This window comes from Phaseolus vulgaris, chromosome 8 (genome assembly GCF_000499845.2).
Source record: "Phaseolus vulgaris cultivar G19833 chromosome 8, P. vulgaris v2.0, whole genome shotgun sequence".
In the NCBI taxonomy this organism is placed as follows: Eukaryota; Viridiplantae; Streptophyta; class Magnoliopsida; order Fabales; family Fabaceae; genus Phaseolus; species Phaseolus vulgaris.
In genome coordinates, this window is record NC_023752.2 from 24,237,794 (window position 1) to 24,260,357 (window position 22,564).

The 22,564-nt window shown below is 44.0% G+C and overlaps 5 protein-coding genes across 5 annotated transcripts; 2 read left to right on the plus strand and 3 right to left on the minus strand.

Moving 5' to 3' along the window:
* Positions 1–271: 271 nt before the first annotated feature.
* LOC137824796 (uncharacterized) lies at positions 272–953 on the minus strand. The gene is made up of 2 exons (XM_068630476.1): positions 538–953; positions 272–335 (listed from the first exon to the last, which is right to left on the minus strand). Exons 1-2 carry the CDS (start codon positions 951–953, stop codon positions 272–274), a joined length of 480 nt encoding a protein of 159 aa, XP_068486577.1.
* A 2,876-nt stretch (positions 954–3,829) lies between these two features.
* Positions 3,830–5,202, minus strand: LOC137824797 (uncharacterized). Its single transcript, XM_068630477.1, has 2 exons — positions 4,632–5,202; positions 3,830–4,371 (listed from the first exon to the last, which is right to left on the minus strand). The coding sequence occupies exons 1-2, from the start codon at positions 5,200–5,202 to the stop codon at positions 3,830–3,832; spliced, it is 1,113 nt and encodes a 370-aa protein (XP_068486578.1).
* Positions 5,203–11,560: 6,358 nt separating this feature from the next.
* Positions 11,561–13,093, minus strand: LOC137824798 (uncharacterized). The gene has a single exon (XM_068630478.1). It carries the CDS (start codon positions 13,091–13,093, stop codon positions 11,561–11,563), a length of 1,533 nt encoding a protein of 510 aa, XP_068486579.1.
* A 6,827-nt stretch (positions 13,094–19,920) lies between these two features.
* On the plus strand, positions 19,921–20,589 carry LOC137824799 (uncharacterized). Its single transcript, XM_068630479.1, has one exon. It carries the CDS (start codon positions 19,921–19,923, stop codon positions 20,587–20,589), a length of 669 nt encoding a protein of 222 aa, XP_068486580.1.
* A 1,231-nt stretch (positions 20,590–21,820) lies between these two features.
* Positions 21,821–22,360, plus strand: LOC137824800 (uncharacterized). The gene is made up of 2 exons (XM_068630480.1): positions 21,821–21,877; positions 21,947–22,360. The coding sequence occupies exons 1-2, from the start codon at positions 21,821–21,823 to the stop codon at positions 22,358–22,360; spliced, it is 471 nt and encodes a 156-aa protein (XP_068486581.1).
* The last annotated feature ends 204 nt before the right edge of the window (positions 22,361–22,564 follow it).

The following is a 22,564-nucleotide window of genomic DNA, read 5'->3' on the forward strand; positions in this document are numbered from 1 at the left end:
ACAGATCCCCTCGTGAAGCTCCGACATTATCCTTGTCCACTCGCCTCAGCTCACACATGATAGAATCAGATGTGTGAACCCGTGCCTGAACAATGCTCCATCCACGAGAGTATACCTCGCGGAGCTCTTCTTTATCCTCTTGCCCTCTCCCGGGTCTGCTGGTAGGATCCCGTTTTCGATGTAATGCCTATAAGGCGTCATCCAAGTGTTCGCCTCTTCTACGATGCACACCTGCATACAATCCTCTTCTTCGAGCGAAGCCGGGTAAACACTAATACTGGGGACCCTCGCCGTGTCCTGAATCAAAGACCAATGGCTCTTCGGCTTTCCCCAAGCTGTGAAAACATGGAGGATGTCCACCCTATTGTCTGTCACAAACGTTCGTGGCGCCTTGAGGGTCTCCTGGATGACCATCATCTGCCTTCCCCCCTTGCCTGAGCTAGCCAGCTTGGTAAGCAGGTCAGCTCTGGCATTCTGATCCCTTGGGACGTGGACCAACTCGAATGCCACGAAGGCCCCTTCAGGACCTGGACGTACTTCAAGTATGCCGCCATTTGCGGATCCTTAGCCTGGTACTCCCCAGTTACTTGCCCTGTGACCAACTGTGAGTCGCTCTTTGCCAGCAAACTTCGCGCACCCATCTCCTTAGCTAAGAGCATCCCAGCTACGAGGGCTTCATACTCTGCTTGATTGTTGCTAGCTTTGAAAGAAAACCTTAGGGCCTGCTCAATCAGCAAACCCTTTGGCCCCTCCAGGACCACGCTGGCTCCACTTCCTTGCTGATTGGAGGACCCATCCACCGAGAGCATCCACTGCGAGCCTACCTCCATCTCTTGCTGTGTGCTTCCTGGCGAGAGTTTTGCCAAGAAATCAGTGTATACTTGCCCCTTGATGGACCCCCTGGGCTCACACTGAACGTCAAACTCAGACAGCTCTACTGCCCAGCGAACCATCCTTCCTGCAACGTGATGGGTTGATACCAAAAGATGGGTTGTTCTTCTTGGAGATTTGAAAAGGGTGGCGGAAGCAATGGATGTGATGGATCAAGGAGGGCTCATATAGAGCTATGGGTTCCTTGTAGGTACATGAAAGGTATGGAGAGTGATTGGTTGGGCATATCACTTGGAGAAAGGTGGAGGTGAAGATCAAAGTGTCTAACCTAGAGAGACTAGACAAGGGAGTAGAAGCTTGCAATATTTGGCAGCAATTTACTCATAAAATTGATCTTATTAAAACATGAGCCAAGCACCCCATTATGTAGGTTCAGGTGCCTTGGAGAACAAGGAGCAAGGGTAGGAAGGGGAATACACAAAAGAGCGGCTACTAGGGTTTTGACTAAAGTCAATGTTGCACCCTAGGAGCAAAGTTCTAGAAGCTAGGTTAACTTCTTACCCTAAACGACTTTACTCAAGCTACAATGATAAGCACACCCCCCCATTATGCTAAATGAACCCTATTCTACTGAAATTACAAATAAAGAAACTAGCTCTCATGGCTTGGGCTTTACTTCTTGTGGTCCTCTTTGAACATATAAAGAAACATTTCTTTGCCATCAGTAGCAGAATCCCAATCTTCTTGAATCCTCTTTGCCATGGACCTAGTTGCTGGGCTTGAACTAGGGCCCAAGCTTGGGCCTCTTCCATCATCCCCTCCCTCTAGAAGAGGATTTGTACTCAAATCACATGCTTCTGCCTCTTCATCTTCACTACCTGCAAAAGGTGTTAGATCCATAACATTGAAGGTAGTATGTACTCCATATTCTTTAGGCAGGTCAATTTGATATGCATTATTATTGATTCTTTTGAGAACTTGGAAGGGGCCATCACCCCGGGGACTAAGTTTAGACTTCCTCTGATTAGGGAATCTATCTTTTCTAAGGTGAAGACAAACCCAATCTCCTTCCTCAAAAATCACCTCTCTCTTCCCCTTATTGCTATGTTTCCTGTATTTCTCTGTTTGCTGTTGTATTTTGTATTTAATCCTCTCATGCATTTTCTTTACAAATTCAGCCTTTGTTACTCCTTCCTTATGCACAAAATCTTGTGGATTAGGTAGAGATAACAAATCCAAAGGAGTAAGAGGATTGAACCCATACACAACCTCAAATGGAGAAATGTTAGTAGTTTTATGAACTACTCTATTATATGCAAACTCAATATGAGGAAGGTACTCATCCCAAGATTTGTGGTTTCCTTTCATGATTGACCTAAGCATAGTGGAAAGAGATCTATTTACAACTTCAGTTTGTCCATCCGTTTGAGGATGACAAGAAGTTGAGAAATTCAACTTAGTTCCAAGCCTTTCCCAAAGAGTTCTCCAGAAATGGCTTACAAATTTAGGATCTCTATCCGAAACTATGGTCTTAGGTAAACCATGTAGTCTTACCACTGCTCTAAAGAAGAGCTTAGAGATGTTGGTAGCATCATCCACTTTATGGCAGGGTATGAAATGAGCCATCTTGCTAAACCTATCCACTACCACAAAGATGGAATCAAAACCTCTATGTGTCCTAGGAAGTCCTAATATGAAATCCATGCTTATATCTTCCCAATGAGCACTTGCAAAAGGTAAAGGAGTGTAGAGTCCGTGAGGCATTGTCTTAGATTTAGCTTTTAAACATGAAATGCATCTATGACAATGTCTTTGGACATCTTTCCTCATGTGTGCCCAAAAGAATTTTCTTTTTAAAAGCTCAAGAGTTTTATCAACTCCAAAATGGCCCATGAGTCCTCCTTAATGTGCTTCTTTAACAAGGAGTTTTCTATGTGTTCCTTGGGGTATGCAAAGTTTTCCTTCTTTAAATAAGTACCCCTAAAAAACATAAAAACCTCCTTGTGCTCTATGTTGACACTCAGCAAAAGTGGGTGCAAAATCATGATCTTCTTTATAAAGTTTAGGTATGTTTTCAAATCCAAGAATTTGGGCTCCAAGTTTAGAAAAGAGGGCATGTCTCCTTGATAGAGCATCTGCCACAATATTTGTATTGCCCTTCTTGTATTTGAAAACATATGGAAATTGCTCAAGAAATTCCATCCACTTTGCATGTCTTTTGTTCAATTTGTGTTGACCCTTCAAATATTTCAAAGACTCGTGATCACTATGTATGACAAATTCTTTTGAGACTAGATAGTGTTCCCAAGTCTGCAGGACCCTCACAAGTGCATAAAGCTCTTTGTCATAGGTGGGATAGTTGAGGGCGACACCATGAAGTTTTTCACTAAAATATGCAATTGGATGCCCACCTTGGAACAACACAACACCTATTCCTACTCCCGATGCATCACACTCTAGCTTAAAAGTTTTTGAATAGTTTGGTAAAGCTAGAATGAGTGCATTAGTGAGTTGAGCTTTCAACCTTTGAAAGGCTTGCTCATGCTTCTCCGTCCAACAAAATGGAGTGTCTTTCTTCACTAACTCATTGAGTGGTGAAGCTAGACTTGAGAAGTTAGGAGCAAATCTCCTATAGAAACTTGCTAGACCATGAAAGCTCCTAACATCTCCTACATTTTGTGGGGTTGGCCACTCTTGGATGGCTTTGATTTTCTCGGGGTCAACATGTACCCCATTTTTGTTTACTATAAAACCTAAAAACACTACACTATCTACACAAAAAGTGCACTTATCTATATTAGCAAACAAACTATTTTTCCTAAGCACTAAAAGAACCTCCGTAAGGTGACTTAGGTGAGACTCTAGGCTTTGACTATATACTAATATATTATCAAAATAAACTACTACGTATTTACCTATGCAATCCATAAGGACATGATTCATAAGCCTCATGAAAGTGCTAGGTGCATTAGTGAGTCCAAAAGGCATCACTAACCACTCATATAATCCAAATTTGGTCTGTCTTAAAAGCAGTTTTCCACTCATCACCCTCTTTGATTCTTATTTGGTGATATCCGCTTTTGAGATCAATTTTAGAAAATATAGTGGACCCATGCAATTCATCAAGCATATCATCAAGTCTAGGAATTGGATGCCTGTATTTGATGGTGATATTATTGATGGCCCTACAATCACAACACATTCTCCACTTGCCATCTTTCTTTGGCACCAACAAAACAGGTACAGCATAAGGACTTAGACTCTTTTGAACCCAGCCTTTCTCCAACAATTCCTGAACTTGTGACTCTATCTCCTTAGTCTCCTCAGGATTAGTTCTATAAGCTGGTCTATTTGGTAGAATAGCTCCCAGAACTAAATCTATTTGGTGTTCTATACCTCTAACAGGTGGAAGTCCAATGGGTCCTTCCTTAGGGAATATATCACCAAATTCTTTTAAAAATTTGTGGACTTGAGAAGGTAGCTCACAAACTTTAGAAAGTGTGGCAGTGCATATATGTGTTCCTTTACAAAGAAGGAGGCCTGAAGGTTGTTCAGATAGAAGTATCTTTTCAATCTTATTTTCAAATTTTTCTTCTTTCTGAATGACCTTGTGGGAAGGAACACTCTTCTCCCACGCCTCAGCTTTCTCTCTAAGGTCTTTTTCTATTTTCTTTTTTTTTCTCTCTCATTTTCTCTTTTTAGTTTCATTTGTACTTGGTCCTTTATCACTTGTGAGGGTGTTAAAGGATAAAGTAAAAATTTCTTTTCCTTATGAGTAAAAGTAATCTCGTTGGTAAGACCATTATGCATAACTTTCTTATCAAATTGCCATGGTCTTCCCAATAAGATATGACAGGCTTCCATGGGTACTACATCACATAAAATCTCATCTTTATAGTTCCCCATAGAAAGACTAACTTTTACTCGCTTGTCTACAGTTAGTTCCCCATCTTCATTGATCCATTGAAGTTTGTAAGGTTTTGGATGAGGTACTAATTGTAGATTAAGTTTTTCAACCATCCTAGTGCTACAACAATTGCAACAAGAACCACTATCCACAATGAGAGAACAAATGTTTTCTAAAACTTTACATCTTGTATGAAAGATGTTCTCTCTTTGTGTTTCATGGTTCACACTAGGGTGATTGTTGAGGGTTCTTCTGATCATCATTAATTCTCCCTCACAAGGATATGCCCCCTCACTATCTTCTTTCTCTTCTTCCCCACTAGACTCGTCATCTTGGATGCTATACTCACCCCTCTCTCTTAAGATCATGGTTCTCCTATTTGGGCATTTGGATGCTATATGACCCTCTACCAAGACACTTAAAGCACTGGATATCTCTACTGCGGGGTTGTGAGGTAGACACATCTTTTCCTACACGTTTTGGAGTTTCTTTGGGTTTATCTTTTGAAATATTATCCTCCCTTTCTCTTTTATACTCTTTCTTGGGATAAGAGTTAGAGTAAGAACTCTCCTTGCGACTTGATCATTTTCTCAAATTTTGTTGCTCAACTTTTATACAAAGTTGGATCAAGTCATTTAAGTCCCTATAGGGCAAGAGTTCCACTTTATCCCTTATCTCAAGATTGAGACCACAGAGGAACCCAACTATGGTGGTGGTTTCTTCCTCCCTAATAGAGGCTCTCATCATGTAAAGCTCCATCTTTTGCCTGTACTCCTCTACACTCATGTTCTTTTGTTGGAGTCTTTGGAGCTTGTCCATTAACTCTCTATTGTAGTATGAAGGAATATGGCGGCGTCTCAAGGCTCCCCTAAGGTCATTCCAATATTCTATGGGAGGGTCCTTCTGGAGGCGCCTATCTCTCTCTAGTGTTGTCCACCAATACATAGCATTCCCTTGGAAGCTTAAGGTGGCTAGGGGTACTTTCCTCTCTTCACTAACATGGTGGCAAGCAAAAAGTTGTTCTACCTTCATCTCCCAATCTAGATAGGTTTCAACATTTTCTTTCCCATAAAAATGAGGCAAGTCTACCATAGTCTCCTTTGGGTGTTCCCTTCTAGTTCTTCTAGGTGGAGGTTGATAATAATCATTAATTCTCAGACTCCCCTCAGCATGTGACTCACTCGACCTAGAACTAGATGCATGTGATTTTTTTAAGTTTCTAATATATTCATCCTTTTCTTTCACAATTTTCAACTCCTCTTCTAACATAGCAAGATGAACATCCCTTTCTTTTTTATCTTCTATGATTTGGGCCTCATGTTGCAATTGCCTATGTGATAGTGATTGAAAGTCTTTGGCTAATTGTTTTAAAAGAGATTTTATAGACTTTCTATCACTTTCACTTGGACAAGAAGAATGGGAAGACATGTTGAAAGTTATGTGTTAGAAGCAATTTACCAAAAGAAAGATAGGTGGAGTACCGTAGGTAGATTCCCAGGAAAGGGAGGTGGACCCCTTGGATCACTTAAGTACCAAGCCTTTCCTAGCCAGATTCTAATCCACAATACTTTCACAAACCCTTCTCTAAGTAATTCACTTAGAGCACAATGAAAGATGAAAACAAAGTTTTATGCAAGAAAACAATGTAAAGCAATAAAACACACAAGAATATTGCTATCTAGAAAGCTTTAAAACTAGTCGAATCTTAAGGTGAGGCTTCTTAGCACTTTGGAACCTTGAAGACAAACTCACCGACTAAAACGGATTAATCCACTAATTAATCAAAGTTCTTGCAAATTACAACTCAAAGAAATACAATGAAATTAGGTCAACAATTTTTTTATTTTTATGCACAAAAATTAAAGTCCTATTCTTTGCACTCCTTCACTTGTAGCTCCTTTGTGCATATTTGTGTATTTTTCAAGTGAGGTCCCTGCTTTGTCTCCTTAGGTTATTCAACCTCGAGTCTTTACTCCAACTCCCTTTTAGTGATATAGCTTTCACCAAAACAAAATTTTAGCTCCACTACTCACCAAAACACTTTTTAGGTAAATTCCACCAAAGAGAGGTCAAACAAGTTTTAAAGCAACAAAACTCAAATTTTAAAATCAAGGACTACTGCAAATGGAGTTGATATTTGACAAGACTTAAGAGTATTCAATAAAATTGACAAGCAAAAAATTAAGGCACACAAGAAAAGGTAGCACACAAAGTAGAATCCTAGTGAATGGAACTAGAATAGATGAATAAAACCAAAACAGCATTACAAAATTTTTTTGTGTAAATTTTTCACAACTTCCCAAATTTATGCTGGACAGAATACTTCAAAATTGAGCTTGAAATTTTAACCACAGAAACTTCAATGTCTTAGCTCAAAATAGGCGTTGGAATTTTACCAAAACAGTGAGCCAAATAATTTTAATATTTTTTTCAAGATCACTGCCGCATCACCGTTTTTCCAGAGTCAGAATTTTTGCACTCTGTTCGTATTTCATTTTTCATTTTTTTTGTATTTTTAATTTTGATGTACTTTTTTTTCACTTTTTCTCAACAGATAAAACTAATCAAATCCAAAATTTCATAATTTTTCACCCACAGAATTAATTTCTGGGAAAGATTCCAGCCAGCACAGTAACAGTGAAAACATAGAAGTCCTAAACTGGAATTAGAAAAGAACAAGGAAACTTCAAAAACACAATGGAAATTATAGAAAAAGAACTTGTATGGAACTAACACACAAGTATGAACTCAAATATGAAAATATAAAAGGCACCAAAGCTTCAAAAATAGAAATATAAGCTGCACTCAAAATCAAAATCAAGCAACCAAATCAACAATAAAAGGCACCACTAGGAATTTATGACATTGTAGGATGAACATGACTTTGACAAAACTTGTATAGATTCAAAAATAAAAAAGACTCAACCACAAACACTTTGTACCGATTAAAACATCAATAAGACTCAAATAAAATTAAAAACAAAACAGCCAACACAAAATAATCAATGGAACCTAAAAACAGTTTAGAAGCTCAAGAACAATTTGAACCAATTTTAAAACAGCAACAAAATTAAAATGACATAAAAAAAACAGCAAGACAATCAAGGCAAGATGAACAACACGGATTTGAAGAAAACTAAAAATAAAATAAAATTAAGAAAACACTTATCTCTTGAAGAACCAAAGCTCTGGATACCAAATGATGGGTTGATACCAAAAGATGGGTTGTTCTTCTTGGATATTTGAAAAGGGTAGTGGAAGCAATGGATGTGATGGATCAAGGAGGGCTCATATAGAGCTATGGGTTCCTTGTAGGTGCATGAAAGGTATGGAGAGTGATTGGTTGGTATTACGAAGTGGACTTTAAGCCTAACTCAACCCCATAAAACCGGCTCATAGGGTTGAGGTTTGCACCCACTTATATACAATGAAAGGCTCTAATCTCTAGTCGATGTGGGATCTCCAACACACCCCCCTCACGCCGATACCATATTACGAAGTGGACTTTAAGCCTAACTTAACCCCATAAAACCGTCTCATAAGGTTGAGGTCTGCACCCATTTATATATTATGAAATGTCCTTATCTCTAGTCGATGTGGGATCACCAACACACCCCCTCACGCCGAGAGTGATAGATAGAAACTCGTGCGTGGGACTATATATTATGGGTGGTCCGATAGCGGCCCGATAGCGGGTGGCCTGATAAGCCTAACAAATACTCGCTAGGATAGGCTCGAAATGGCTCTGATACCATATTACGAAGTGGACTTTAAGCCTAACTCAACCCCATAAAACCGACTCAATAAGGTGAGGTTTGCACCCACTTATATACTATGAAAGGCTCTCATCTCTAGTCGATGTGGGATCTCCAACACACCCCCTCACGCCGAGAGTGATAGATAGAAGCTCGTGCGTGGGACTATATATTATGGGTGGTCCATAAATAGAAGCTTGTGCGTGTGACTATATATTTTGGGTGGTCCGATAGCGGCCCGATAGCGGGTGGCCTGATAAGCCCAACAAATACTCGCTAGGATAGGCTCGAAAATGGCTCTGATACCATATTACGAAGTGGACTTTAAGCCTAACTCAACCCCATAAAACCGGCTCATAGGGTTGAGGTTTGCACCCACTTATATACAATGAAAGGCTCTAATCTCTAGTCGATGTGGGATCTCCAACAGTTGGGCCATATCACTTGGAGAAAGGTGGAGGTGAAGATCAAAGTGTCTAACCTAGAGAGACTAGACAAGGGAGTAGAAGCTTGCAATATTTGGCAGCAATTTACTCATAAAATTGATCTTATTAAAACATGAGCCAAGCACCCCATTATATAGGTTCAGGTGCCTTGGAGAACAAGGAGCAAGAGTAGGAAGGGGAATACACAAAAGAGCGGCTGCTAGGGTTTTGACTAAAGTCAATGTCGCACCCTAGGAGCAAAGTTCTAGAAGCTAGGTTAACTTCTTACCCTAAAAGGCTTTACTCAAGCTACAATGATAAGCACCCCCCCCCCCATTATGCTAAATGAACCCTATTATACTAAAATTACAAATAAAGAAACTAGCTCTCATGGCTTGGGCTTTACTTCTTGTGGTGCTCTTTGAACATATAAAGAAACATTTCTTTGCCATCAGTAGCAGAATCCCAATCTTCTTGAATCCTCTTTGCCATGGACCTAGTTGTTGGGCTGGAACTAGGGCCCAAGCTTGGGCCTCTTCCATCACAACGTCTGGCTTCTGCAACACCTTCTGGATAGGGAGGTCCGGCATCACCACCACCGTAAAACTTTGGAAATAATGGCGGAGCCTCCTAGCTGAGAACACCACTGCCAGAGCCTCCTTCTCTAACGATTGATACCTCATCTCCGGCCCCTACAAGACCTTGCTGACGAAGTATATGGGCTTCTGAGTCTGGTCCTGCTCTTAAACCAGTACTGCGCTGATCGCCCACTCAGTCACTGCGAAATACAGCCTCAAGGGCACCCCCACCCGTGGCTTGCAGAGCACAGGAGGCGCCGCCAGATATTCTTTAAGCTTGAGGAACGCCGCCTCGCACTCCTCGGTCCATACGAACTTACTATTTCGCTTGAGGCATTGGAAGTAAGGATGCCCCTGGTCTCCTCCAGCTGAGACGAATCTGGACAGTGCGACCATCCGCCCCGTCAGTTGCTGTACCTCTTTCATCGAGGCAGGGCTCCTCATTGCTAGAATCGCCGCACACTTGTCGGGATTCACCTCTATTGATGGAAACCGTCCAGCTTCAAAACTTTCGGCCAAGAAGATAGACGAAGATCGAGCTTTAATGAAGAGTTTGTAAAGTCTTTTTCTTCTTCTTAGCCTTGTAAAAATTGTATAGAGTAGTTAGGAAGTTTTGGGCCTTGTATTTTGGGCCAAAGTAGAGAAAGATGTAAATAGAAAACAAAGTAATGTGTAAAATAGGAAAAGAGGGGTCCAAATAGAAATGTAGGCAAGGAAGACATGAGTCTCCACATGTCTTCTTCTTAATGGAGAGGATTTGCACCAATAAGGTGGTGACACTTGTCACACTCTCATTTGAGAGTTTTTGAGAGACTTTATCCTATAAATAGGAGTCTCTTATACATGTATTTCTTTAACTTGGAATTAGTAATGAAATGTTGCCTAATTTTGGCCATTCTACTTGTTCTTAAGTTCTCCCTAGGTTAGTCTCCTTCAAGACTTAGCCTAGACTCTTTCCTAGTGAGTTGGCCTCACCTCTCACTCTCACAAATTCCTACTCCACTTCAATCCATGGAAACTCCTCTTGAGTTTCTTTAATGCTTCCGCTCATCATATCTCCTTCATCATTCATCCAAAGAAGAAATTACAAAGATCATTACTAGAAGAAGATCGTTTTTCCATCATCTATACCCCACTCGGTGAGCATGAATCCCAAAAACTCTCCCGCCTCAACCCCAGAAACGCACTTCTCTAGATTCAACTTGAGGCGGTACTTGGCTCAACACGTATCCTCTGGCCAACACGTCGATGCTGGGCAGAGGATACGAGTCCTTGGGGCATGCCTTGTTCAGGTCTGTGAAGTCTACGCACATCCTCCACTTCCCATTCGCCTTCTTCACTAAGACCACATTAGCTAGCCACTCAGGGTAATGAATCTCCCTGATGTGTCCAGCGCTCAACAACTTCTTAGTCTCTTCCTGCACAACGAGGCGCCTCTTCTCATTGAACTTCCTCCTCCTTTGACGCACCGGGCGAACCTTGGAGTCCATAGTGAGATGGTGGCATAAAAAGTCGGGGTCGATGCCTGGCATGTCCAATGCGGACCAGGCGAATGCGTCCAAGTGACACGAAATTACTGCCGCCACCTCATCCTGCTCCTCTTGGCTCAGCTGTCGCCCCAACTTGAAGATCTTACCCCCAATTTGCCTCTCCACCACGTTCTCCACAGGCTCGGGTCGCCTATCTCGAGCGCTCTTTGAGCGAGACTCACTTTTGCGGCCTTCTCTTCTAGGCGTCACCTCGTCGGGCACTTCTTCTGCAGGCGAGGCCTCCCCGTGTACTTCTTCAATGGGCGAGGCATTCTCGGGTACTTCTTCCATGGGCGAGGCCTCCCCGGGTACTTCTTCCATGGGCGAGGCCTCCCTATGTGCTTCTTCTAAGGGTGTGGCCTCTCTGGGTGCTTCCTCCGCAGGCACGAACTCAACAGGCATTGCCTCCACGGGTTCAGCCTCCTCCGAAGGCTCCGCCTCCATAGGCGTATCTGCAATGGGTGGGTGTTCCATCACCATAACCACCCCCCCTTTTTGTTTTTAGGCTATTCTCATAGCACTTTCGGGCCTCCTCCTAATTTGACTTGATCACGATCACCCGACCACTAAGATCTGGCAACTTCATCTTCATGTGGCGTGTAGAAGCCACTGCCCTTAGCCTATTCAACGCAGGCCTTCCCAACAAAATGTTGTAAGCTGAGTTGGCGTTCACGACTAAGTATCGGATGCTCTTAGTACGTGACGTCGTTCTATCTGTAAACGTCGTCCTCAGCTCCAGGTAGCCTTGTACCTCCACTTGGTCCCTTGCAAACCCATACAGACATCCCGTGTATGGCCTCAGCAGATTAGGGGACAACTGCAGCTTGTTGAATGTGGACCAAAACATGACGTCTGCGGAGCTGCCCTGGTCCACGAGGACTCGATGTACCCTTCTCCTAGCGGTGACGACCGAAATGACCATGGGGTCATTATCGCGTAGGTTAGCCTTTGTAAACACTAGGTCTGACTCCCACGGGTCATCCAGTCCTTCCTCAGCTACAGAATTAACTGATCGCAGGTACCTCTTGCGTTGAGAGGCAGTGCATCCTCCTCCTGAGAAGCCACCAGAGATGGTGTGTACTTCTCCATGGATCGGCATCTCATGTGCCTGATCTTCTTTTGGTACCGCCAGGGCCGCAGCCGTAGAAGGCCCGACCAAATAGTCCTTCAGGAACCCACTCTTCACCAACTCATCCAACTGATGGCCCAACGCCAAGCAGTTGTTGATGTGATGCCTGAACGCTTGGTGGAACTCGCACCACGCGTCCTTGTGAGGTCCCAACACTTTGTCAGTCTTCACTGGGGGCCTCAGCCTATCTGCTATGTTAGGCACATCGATTAAATCTTTCAACTCTACCACGAAATTATGCCTCAGCAGCCTATTCCCCTCCCTCGCCGGCCTATAACCCTCCGTTCGCCCTCTCGCCTGGGGCCTTCTCGCCTCGTACGGGCGCTTCCTCTCTTGACCCTTCCTTCCAGTCGCGGCCTCGTTCACCCTTGCAGGCTGTGCACGTGACGACGCTCTTGGACGTGCTGGTGCAACACTTGTGCGCTTCTCACACACCTCGCCCTCAGTTGCGATGTGCTCCACCGCGCGACGCCTTATTTCTGCAAAGGTTCGGGGGCGGCTTCGGATGATTGACTCACAGAACGGTCCAAGGGACATCCTCTTCCTGAACGCGTAGACTATCATCGGTTCCTCCGTGGTGCCAACCTTCACCACCTGCGCCCCGAAACGATTGATGTACTTTTTCAAGGTTTCGCCTTGATACTGCTTCACGTCGAATAAATCATATGATACCGGTGGAGGAGCCCGGTTCGCTATGTACTGTTCGCGAAACAGCTGTGAGAGCTGTGCGAAGGAGGTGATGTGGCCGTCTGGAAGGCTGATAAACCAGTCCATGGCCATTCTAGTTAACGTGCCCATGAAGAGCTTGCACGTCACGGCGTCAGAGCCGCCTACTAGCATCATCTGTATGTGGAACGTAGTGAGGTGTGCTTCGGGGTCTTCCATCCCTGTGAAAGTCACCTTGGGACCCACGAACGTGTGAGGGATCACTGCCTCCATGATCGACTGCGAGAACGGTGTGGAGAACTCCCTGCGACGTTGCCAAATCCGCTTGTATACGCTCTTGCTAAACCTTTGACGCCGCCATTGCTTCCTGAAGGCCTTGCATCATATCCATGACTTGCTGCATGGTCATGTCACCGCTCTCAGCGCGCGTCGAACTTTGCCTTGTTGTCCTCATTCTTGCAGTTTCTTGAAGAACTTCAAACTGTAACAGCGGTTCTTGAAACTCCTTCAATGAAAACGAGCGGGATCGCGAACAAACGGTAGAAACTCAAGAAAACTGAAAAACGAACAGTAGGAACTGATCAAGACCGAAAAGAATCGGTAGAAACTAAGCCAAACTGAACGGTGAAAACTGAGCAAACTTCAACTACGAACAACGAAAACATGAGCTGGACCGAGAGCAATCGGTGGAACTGCGTAAACTTCAAGATGAACGGTGGATCTTGCAAGATTCTTGGAAAACTTATTAATGGAGGAAGAGGACATCCACCCTCATATCTGAAGTTCTTCCTTCTAGTCTTCTCAAAATTAAAAGAAGACATAAAATAAAGATGAGGCCCAAGCCCAAAGCCCAAAGCCCAAGCCCAAGCCCAAGAAGGCCAAAGCCCAAAGAGCCCAAGTCCATCCCATGAGGGGCAAGGCCAAGCTTTGAAATACTCTTGTATAGGTTTTAGGAGGTGTGGTTATTAAATAAAGGAGTGTGAAAATGTAAAATAAAGTCACATTGCCCATGTGACTTAGGAGAGTGGTGTAGGTGTAGTTTTGGGGAGGTGTCATAGTAGAAAAAGGTCACACCTCCCATGTGACTTGTTTTTGGTGGGAATTTCAAATGAGTTTATTTGAAATTTCCCACCTATTTTTCAGCACCTTAGGCTATAAATAGAGGTGCTTCCTTTGTAAAATTCAGATTGGAATTAATCTAAGAAAACTCTACTCAAATTTTGAGTGAACTTTGGAGAGCTTTGAGCCTTCTTCTCTAGTCTTATCTTGATGGATCATTGGAGTCCTCAAGTGGCGACATCACTCTCATCTAGGAGCATTCCACACTTCTAGTGGCGAGATCATCCAACATTCTTCCATCTTCATGAGCACTCTCTTCTCCTTCCTTTCTTCTCTTTCTATTGTTTTTGTTAGCTTGTGTTCTTGAGTTTTGGTTTGGTGTTCTTGCTGTTTTTTTATGAGTTTTGGTTCGGCAGTTTTATATTTCAGTCCATTCATCTTGTTCCTTTGCTTTTCTTACTCTTTTGTTCGGTTCAATTTGACTAAAATTGGTTCATCCAAATGAGTTTGGGATTTGGTACTAGTTTTTGGTGAGTTCTTGTCTTAGAACAATGATCCAACTCTAAGAAAAGTGCCTCTATAATGTCCAACTCAAGGTGATTCCTAAGAAGGTCAAGAACCTTTCTCTATATGGCTAGTGGAATCACATCACTTGCGGTGGGACTGATGTTTTAGATCGGCCCCACGGTGGGCGCCAAATGTTCCTGCCGGTTGACCAGAATGTGCTTCGTGCGTAGCTGTGACTTGCGTATCAAGGGCACCTTCGTCTTGATTCCAGATCTTCACCCTACACTGCCGTGAATACCTGAAACAGAGAGAACAAAGGGTGCCCTTGCGACCGTTTACACTCCGACGATCAAGTCAGTAGGCAGAAACACTAAGCACCTCCGTATTGGAACACCGTAACTGCGATGTTCTGAAGGCGCGTAACTGTATTTTAACGAACTTCTCTCTGGTGCTCAAATCACTCGTGCGTACAGTGTGTAAGCGTGCAAATGATTAGAATGTGTAAAAACGTACCTTACTAAGTTTCCAGAAGGGCTTATATACCTTGAGTTTCAGTGCTATTGCCACGTGTCCCCTATGACTTGAGCGTAACTCCATGTGGAAGGCCTTACGACGCTGTAACCCAACTTAGGGAAATCCTAGCGCGTAAGTCTTCCTTCTTCGAAGTGCATCTGGCGCAAGGGGTGACCATCTGGGTGCCAACTCATGCGCCCCAGCCTCTAGTCACTCGCCCTGGGAGTGTATTTGCCTTCCTCTCGTACCATGCACGTGGATTACCCCTGGGGCAGGGCCCACTCCTGGGTCGTATCTGTCCCAGGGATTCTCCAAAGGTGGCGCGGGTAGCCACGTCCTGCACCCCATGCATGAGTACTTCACGAGTCAGGTTACTCCCTACTGGTACTGGGAATATGGCCTTGAAGCCACCTTTCTCTTCTCTTTATTACCGTTCTGAGGTACCGGGGCCCGAGGCCTCCTCGCCCGTACCGTGGCCTCTTATCGTGCCGCCTCCTCCACGGTCTTCCCTACTCGTGGGTATCGGGGGGTGGCACCATCGGGGCCTGAAGCGCGCTCTTAGGACAACGAGTCACGCCTTTAAGGTGGGAGACGCTTAAACTTGGCGACGCCCACACTTGTCGATGCCCGCACCTGGCGACGCCCACATCCGACGACGCCCAAGGTGGTTAACACTTACTTTCCTTCCCGGAGCCCCTTGGTGGGTCCCACCGTATGTTTGACTTTGGTCAACGCCCGTGGACGGGTCGGTACACTAATCATTCTAAATACTCAACATCTTTGATAAAGAGGTTTTGGGATGATATTCACAAACCTCCTAAAGGTTTTCACCTTCTAAGAGGATTTAAAAAAGAAACACATTCTCTACAAACATGGCCTATATTTAGGACTCATTCATGTGAACTCCCAAAGCTTCATGGACATAAGTTTGATTCACAAACCACTACTAGAAATGAATCTATCTTTCTTGTGAACAAACTAACTATGTTATTTACAGAAGGTCTAAATTAGAGGTCAAATTCTATCCAACTTGGGGGCATGATACAACCCAACTCGACAAGCAGATGACCAAGGACACAATAAAAACTTCACAACTAGGTCAGTCATCTCAGCATACAAGACCAGACCCCACCAAGCCTCAGAAAAGCCTCAGGAGAAGAAGAACCAAACATGGAAATAGAAATGTAGGGAAGGAAGACATGAGGCTTCACATGTCTTCTCCTCAATGGAGAGGATTTGCACTAATAAGGTGGTGACACTTTTTACACTCTCATTTGAGAGTTTTTTAGAGAATTTTTCCTATAAATAGGAGTGTCTTGTACATGTATTTTCAACTAGGAATTAATAATGAAATGTTGCCTAATTTTGGCCATTCTACTTGTTTAAGTTCTCCCTAGGTTAGTCTCCTAGACTTAGCCTAGACTCTTTCCTAGTGAGTTGACCTTACCTATCACTCTCACAAATTCCTAACTCCACTTCAATCCATGGAAACTCCTCTTGAGTTTCTTAATGCTTCCTCTCCTTAGATCTCCTCATCCATCCAAAGAAGAAATTACAAAGATCACTACTAGAAGAAGAGCATTTTTCCATCATTTGGTATTCAAAGCATGGTTGTAAGATCTTCTTCTATTTCTTTTTCAATAATTTCGTGTTGTTTTCATATTTTTTTTCATGTCTTGAATGTTTTTACCGATGTATTTTTTGTATTTTTGTTTGGTTCAAATTCATCGTTTTTACTTGAACTTTCATGTATGTGTCTTTAGGTGTTCTTGTGTTCATGTGCATGTGTTTTTTTGAATTTTCTCGAGTTTTCTTCAAATTTGTTGGTGAAATTTTCTTATAATTGAGTCATTTTGATTTTATAATCATAGATGTTTTGTCTAGAGTCATGTTTAGTCCAAAAATTAGGATAAACTCCATTAGTTAAACTTTTTGAATTTTTTTGAAATTTCTTCATAAATTAGAGCTCTTGAGTATTTTTTATTTTTTAGTTCTTAAATTGATATTAGATCATTAACAATTTTCTTTAAAGTTCGTGGTTCAGAAATGAAATTCATGGTGTAATCTGGAGTTGTTTGGAAAATTTCATGAAATTCTTCAATTTTTGTTGACTTTTTATTTGAATTTGGGGCGTTGATTTTGGAACATATCTTTATGAATTTGGGAATCGAAGAAGTTTATTATGTTTGTTGAAGCAGAATTTCAGTTTTCGTTTACCTCTAAAGTGTTGTTCATGGATTTTTCATATTCATCAAATCCTCTTCTAGCAACTTTCACTTTTTGCAAATTGAAGAGCGAAAACAGTTGTCGTTTTGAATCTAAGTAAATTGGTGAAAATTTCTAGACGGTGGTATTGTGGTTTTCGATGAACGGAATTAGTGAATGGAGTTTGCGTTTTCCGGCGACCTATATCGGTGAAACGGTAAATTTCCGCGTTTTCATTCGTGTTCTTCATCTTGTTCATTCTTTTTGGAGCGATTTTGGAAATCTATGATTAGAATCAATTTTGTAATGTTAAAGCATAGAAGCATGTTGTTGGTGCTAGTGCGAAATGAAAAAATTTCAGCGACGGAGAATCGTAAACGGCAATGGCATTTTCCACGAAAACAGAGGAGCCAGTTTACGTTTTCCGGTGAGATAGGTGAACGGAGAACTGACCTCGTTTTCTTAAACGATTTGTTTGATACTAGCGATATCATTTTCGGTTGTTTGCGGTAGAGGAATTTCATTTCGGTTGTTGGAAATACAGAAGTTTGTTTAAAAAAAAAAAAGTTGATCTCTGCTAGAAATAAAATTGGTACGAAGTTTGTTTGTGGAAATAATTGAATGTTTCAATGTGCTTGTGTACTGGACCAGACATCGGGCATCGTCATCAGGCATCGGACATCGGCACCTGTGGAGCAGGTCAGCTCGGTGGTCTGGTCGAGATAGTGGGCCACATAAGTGGATCCAAGAGATGCGTGTTTTGAAACCCGTGTATAAATGAAAGGCCTAGTCAGTAAGAAAGTGCATGTGGTGTGTATAGTACATTTGGGTCTAGCACAAGTAAATATCCCCTGAAGACGCCAAAGCCCAAGAGCGTTAGGGTTTTCAGGAGAAAGCTACATGCATGATACGTAAGGACTAGGGCGCCTACAGTAACAGATGGGCCCCGTAATGCTGGTACATGAGTTGGTACCCTAGCGGCCATGCTGTTAAGATTTGCACTCCAAAGAGGAAGATTTTGTGCGGTTGTTGCGCTAAGATTGTGTAACAACAGAATGTCCTCCAACAAACCTAATATTACTAGAGATAAGGCTTTGGTGAGAGAAGGGTTGTTACAATGAGGTAACCTAAAAGCAGTCTATAAAAGGAAGTTGAGATCCCTGGTAAAGGTACACCGTTTCTAAGACTGAAACTGCTTACATACTTATTGTTTCTATAATCCCTGAACTGATTTGATCGTTAGAGTGCAATCAATAGGTAGGGCCTCCTCTGTTTCAACGGAGCCGCTTTCCAACATCCACGAGGAAGTAAAAAGTCCATCAGAAATAGGAGGAGCCACCGCTTGCCTTTGAAGTCAACTGGCGACCAGGTCAACCGACGAGAATATTTGGCGCCCACCGTGGGGCCTGATAAAACTAGGTCCCATCCTCAATCGTGTTTAAAGCCATCTAGCAACATGAGAAATACAAGACAAGGTACATCTGCACTTGAGGAAGGCGAAAACGTCACCATGCAACAACTCATGGAGACCATTCGCACCATTCAGCAAATGTGTCCATCAGGACAGGATTCTAGCTGAAGTTCAGGCCGAGCAGACAGCCAGTCAGAACCGGTTCCAGGTCGATTTGGATGCGTCACAAACAGACAACGAAGAACTGCACAGGGCCAATGAGGAACTGCGCAAAGAATTACAACGGATGGGGGAGCGCGCAACAGGCGAACAAAGCCCGCTCATTCCTGTTAGGGCTCGCCCCATGCCTTTCTCCCAAACGATCATGAATGTCGTGATACCCACCAATTTCATGACTCCAAAAATCAGCTTTATAGGTATCGAAGACCTTGAGACCCACATCACGGCCTTCCACATCCAAATGATGATCTCAGGAATAACTGACGCTTTGCACTGCATGCTGTTTATGGGAACATTCTCAAGCACAACATTGGATTGGTTCATCAGTCTCCCCGGTGGACACATTACTTCATTCGATCAGTTCTCAACATTGTTTAGGAAACAATTTATTGTCAACCGAGCAACACCCCGCATCTCTTTCGACCTCTTTGATGTGAAACAGTACCAGGGAGAGCCCCTAAAAGACTTTCTGAATGGATACGAGGCACTAGTGGTAAAGCTGCATACCAAAGACGAAGACATGATAGTGCATGCCTTCAGGCGGGGAATGCTATCAGGACCCTTCAGCGACTCTCTGATAAGGTTTCGTCCAAGGACGTTTAGCAAGATCCGTCGCTGAGCTGTGGCCCACATCGGTGCAGAGGAGGAGGTGACGGAAAAACGTGGAAGCGTTGGATCGACAAGATCTCGGGGAACTGGTCGTCCTCAACCCATGAGGGTGCATGAGGCTACGACAAAGAAGAAACCCCCAACTGGGCAGGCGCCATATGAGCCGAAAAGGCATCAGACCAGGGCACGAACAAAGGAAGGTGCGCCCACCAGGCATAAGTTCATAATAAACCTCAAGGAGCTGATCATTATCCCCAACATGGTCGATAACCTGAAGTCGCCTCCAAAGATTGGCAGAAGATTTGGGCCTAGCAAGGAAACTTGGTCCGAATTCCACCAAGCCTCTGGCCACAACCTGCGCAATTGCTTAGCACTCGGAAACCAGTTAGATGAGTTGGTGAAGGATGGTTTTCTGAAGGAATACCTAGAAGAAAATTAGGAAGCCCCGACGTCGGTAGCCCCAGCAGGAGATCATGGGCATAAGGTACTAGTCCATGGGGAGGTCAATACAATCTCTGGGGGCTTTTTGGGAGGAGGGTGTACCACTTCCCAGCAAAAGAAGTACACCAAAGAGGTAATGGCAGTGGAAGCACGGGAGCCTGACCAGTCCCCTGAGCCCGATCTCTACTTCACAAAGGCCGATCTACAAGATGTGATCCTACATGATAATGACTTGGTGGTGATCTTAGTGGTGACAGTAGGGAGAAGAGTGCACCGAGTCCTTGTCGACCAGGGGAGCTCGGAGGATGTGATGTTCTGGTCAACTTTCAATAAGTTGCAGCTGTCGCCTGACCAGTTGAGACCTTACAACGGCTTCCTTTACGGTTTCACTGAAAACCAGGCGGAGGTGAGAGGGCATATGGAGCTGAGGACAACTTTCATAGACGGCGCCACATCCCAAACCGTCAATATAAGATACCTCGTCGTCAACGCTCCTTCAGCTTACAACATCCTTTTAGGCAGACCTGCCCTAAATAGGATAGGAGCAGTGGCCTCGACAAGGCATATGAAGATAAAGCTGCCTTCCCTCGAGGGAGCAGTGATTACCATCAAGTTCGACCAGAAGGCGACAAAAAAGTGCTATGAGAATAGCCTGAATACGAAAAGAGGCGTGTGCTTAGTCCCCAACCATCCTCAAGATGGAGAAGGGGTTGCCCGAGCTGAGATGGCTCGAGAGAGGATCCAAGCCTGTAGGGGATGGAAAGGGAGATCGGGGGAAAGAAGTTCAAACTCGGCAAGTCTCTAGGCCAAGAAACACAAGACCAGATCGTCGAGGTTATAGCACGACATCTGGATGCCTTCACATGGTCTGCCTCAGACATACCCGACATCGACCCCGATTTCTTATGCCATCGTCCCACCATGGATCCGCAAGTCCGACCTGTACGCCAGAGGCAGAGGAAGTTTAACGACGAAAGATGACTCGTCATCGGACAAGAGACCCAAAAGTTGTTGAATGTTGGTCACATAAGGGAGATCCAATACCCTGAGTGGCTAGCAAACGTAGTGTTGGTCAAGAAGGCCAATGGGAAGTGGAAGATGTGTGTCGACTTCACAGATCTAAACAAAGCCTGCCCAAAGGACTCATATATGTTGCCTAGCATCGACACCCTAGTGGATAACGCGTCAGGATGCAGGCTTCTCAGTTTTCTGGATGCCTTCTCTGGATACAACCAGATCCGGATGCATCCTAGAGATGAATGTAAAACAACATTTATGACAGAACTCTCCAATTATTGTTAGAAGGTGATGCCCTTTGGACTCAAGAACGCTAACGCGACCTATCAGAGGTTGATGGACAGGGTACTCACCCCTATGATAGGGCGGAACGTGCATGCGTATATGGATGACATGGTCGTCACCTCCCAGGTGAAGGACTAGCACATCGCCGACCTAGAGGAGTTATTCACCACAATAACCAAGTATAGGTTAAAGTTGAACCCCGAAAAATGCGTGTTTGGGGTAGAGGCAGGGAAGTTTTTAGGGTTCCTACTCACCGAGCGGGGAATAGAGGCGAACCTCGAGAAGTGTGCGACGATTATAGCTGTGAGGAGCCCAATCTCGGTGAAGGAAGTGTAACAATTGACAGAACGAATGGCCGCCCTGTCCCGGTTTGTATTGGCAGGAGGGGATAAGGGCATCCCAATTTCCAGTGCTTGAAGAGGAACAACAGGTTTGTGTGGACCAACGAGTGTGAAGAATCGTTCCTCAAGCTGAAAGAATATCTGTCCAGTCCTCCAGTGCTGTGCAAGCCGCTGCCAGGTACTCCACTCCGCCTATACTTCGCCATTACGGAGCAGACGATTAGTTCGGTCATCATCCAGGAGCAGGACCACGTGTAGAGACCTATATACTTTATCAGCAAAGTCTTGCAAGGGCTTGAGGTACGCTATCAGGCCATCGAAAAGGCGGCTCTAGCAGTAGTGTTTGCAGCACGAAGGCTCCACCACTACTTCCAGAGTTTCAATGTGATTGTAATGACGGACCTTCCTATTCGTAAGGTCTTACAGAAGCCTGACATGGCAGGGCGGATGGTGCGTTGGGCGATTGAGTTGTCCAAATTCGATGTACAGTATGAGCCAAGATGACCTATTAAGGGTTAGATTTATGCTGACTTTGTGGTAGAACTCTTCTCGACGGTCGCACATCAAGAAGAAACAAATTTCTGGTGGGTCCTCTCCGTGGACGGGTCTTCCAACCAACAGGGTAGTGGGGCTGACGTCATTTTGGAAGGGCCAAATGGGTTACTAATCGAGCAGGCCCTACGGTTCTCCTTCAAAGCTAGTAACAACCAAGCTGAATATGAGGCCTTGGTGGCAGGAATGTTGCTAGCCAAGGAAATGGGTGCTAGAAGTCTGTTAGTGAAGAGTGACTCACTATTGATAATTGGGCAGGTTATAGGTGAGTATCAGGCCAAGGACCCTCAGATGGCCGCATACTTGGAGTATGTCAGGCTCTTGAGAGAGGCTTTTGATGTGTTCGAGTTGGTACACGCTCTTAGAGAACAGAATGCCTGAGCTGAGTTACTAGCAAAGCTCACCAGCTCAGGCAAGGGGGCAGGCAGAGGACAGTCATTCAGGAAACCTTAAAGACACCCAGAACCACCACAGGCTGCACAGAAGAGGTCCAACATGATGGAGTATGCCTTCATCCGATTTGTGCTTTCTTGGAGGAATGGCAGAAGCATCAATGAAGGAAGATGAACAAGGAGCTCACATAGA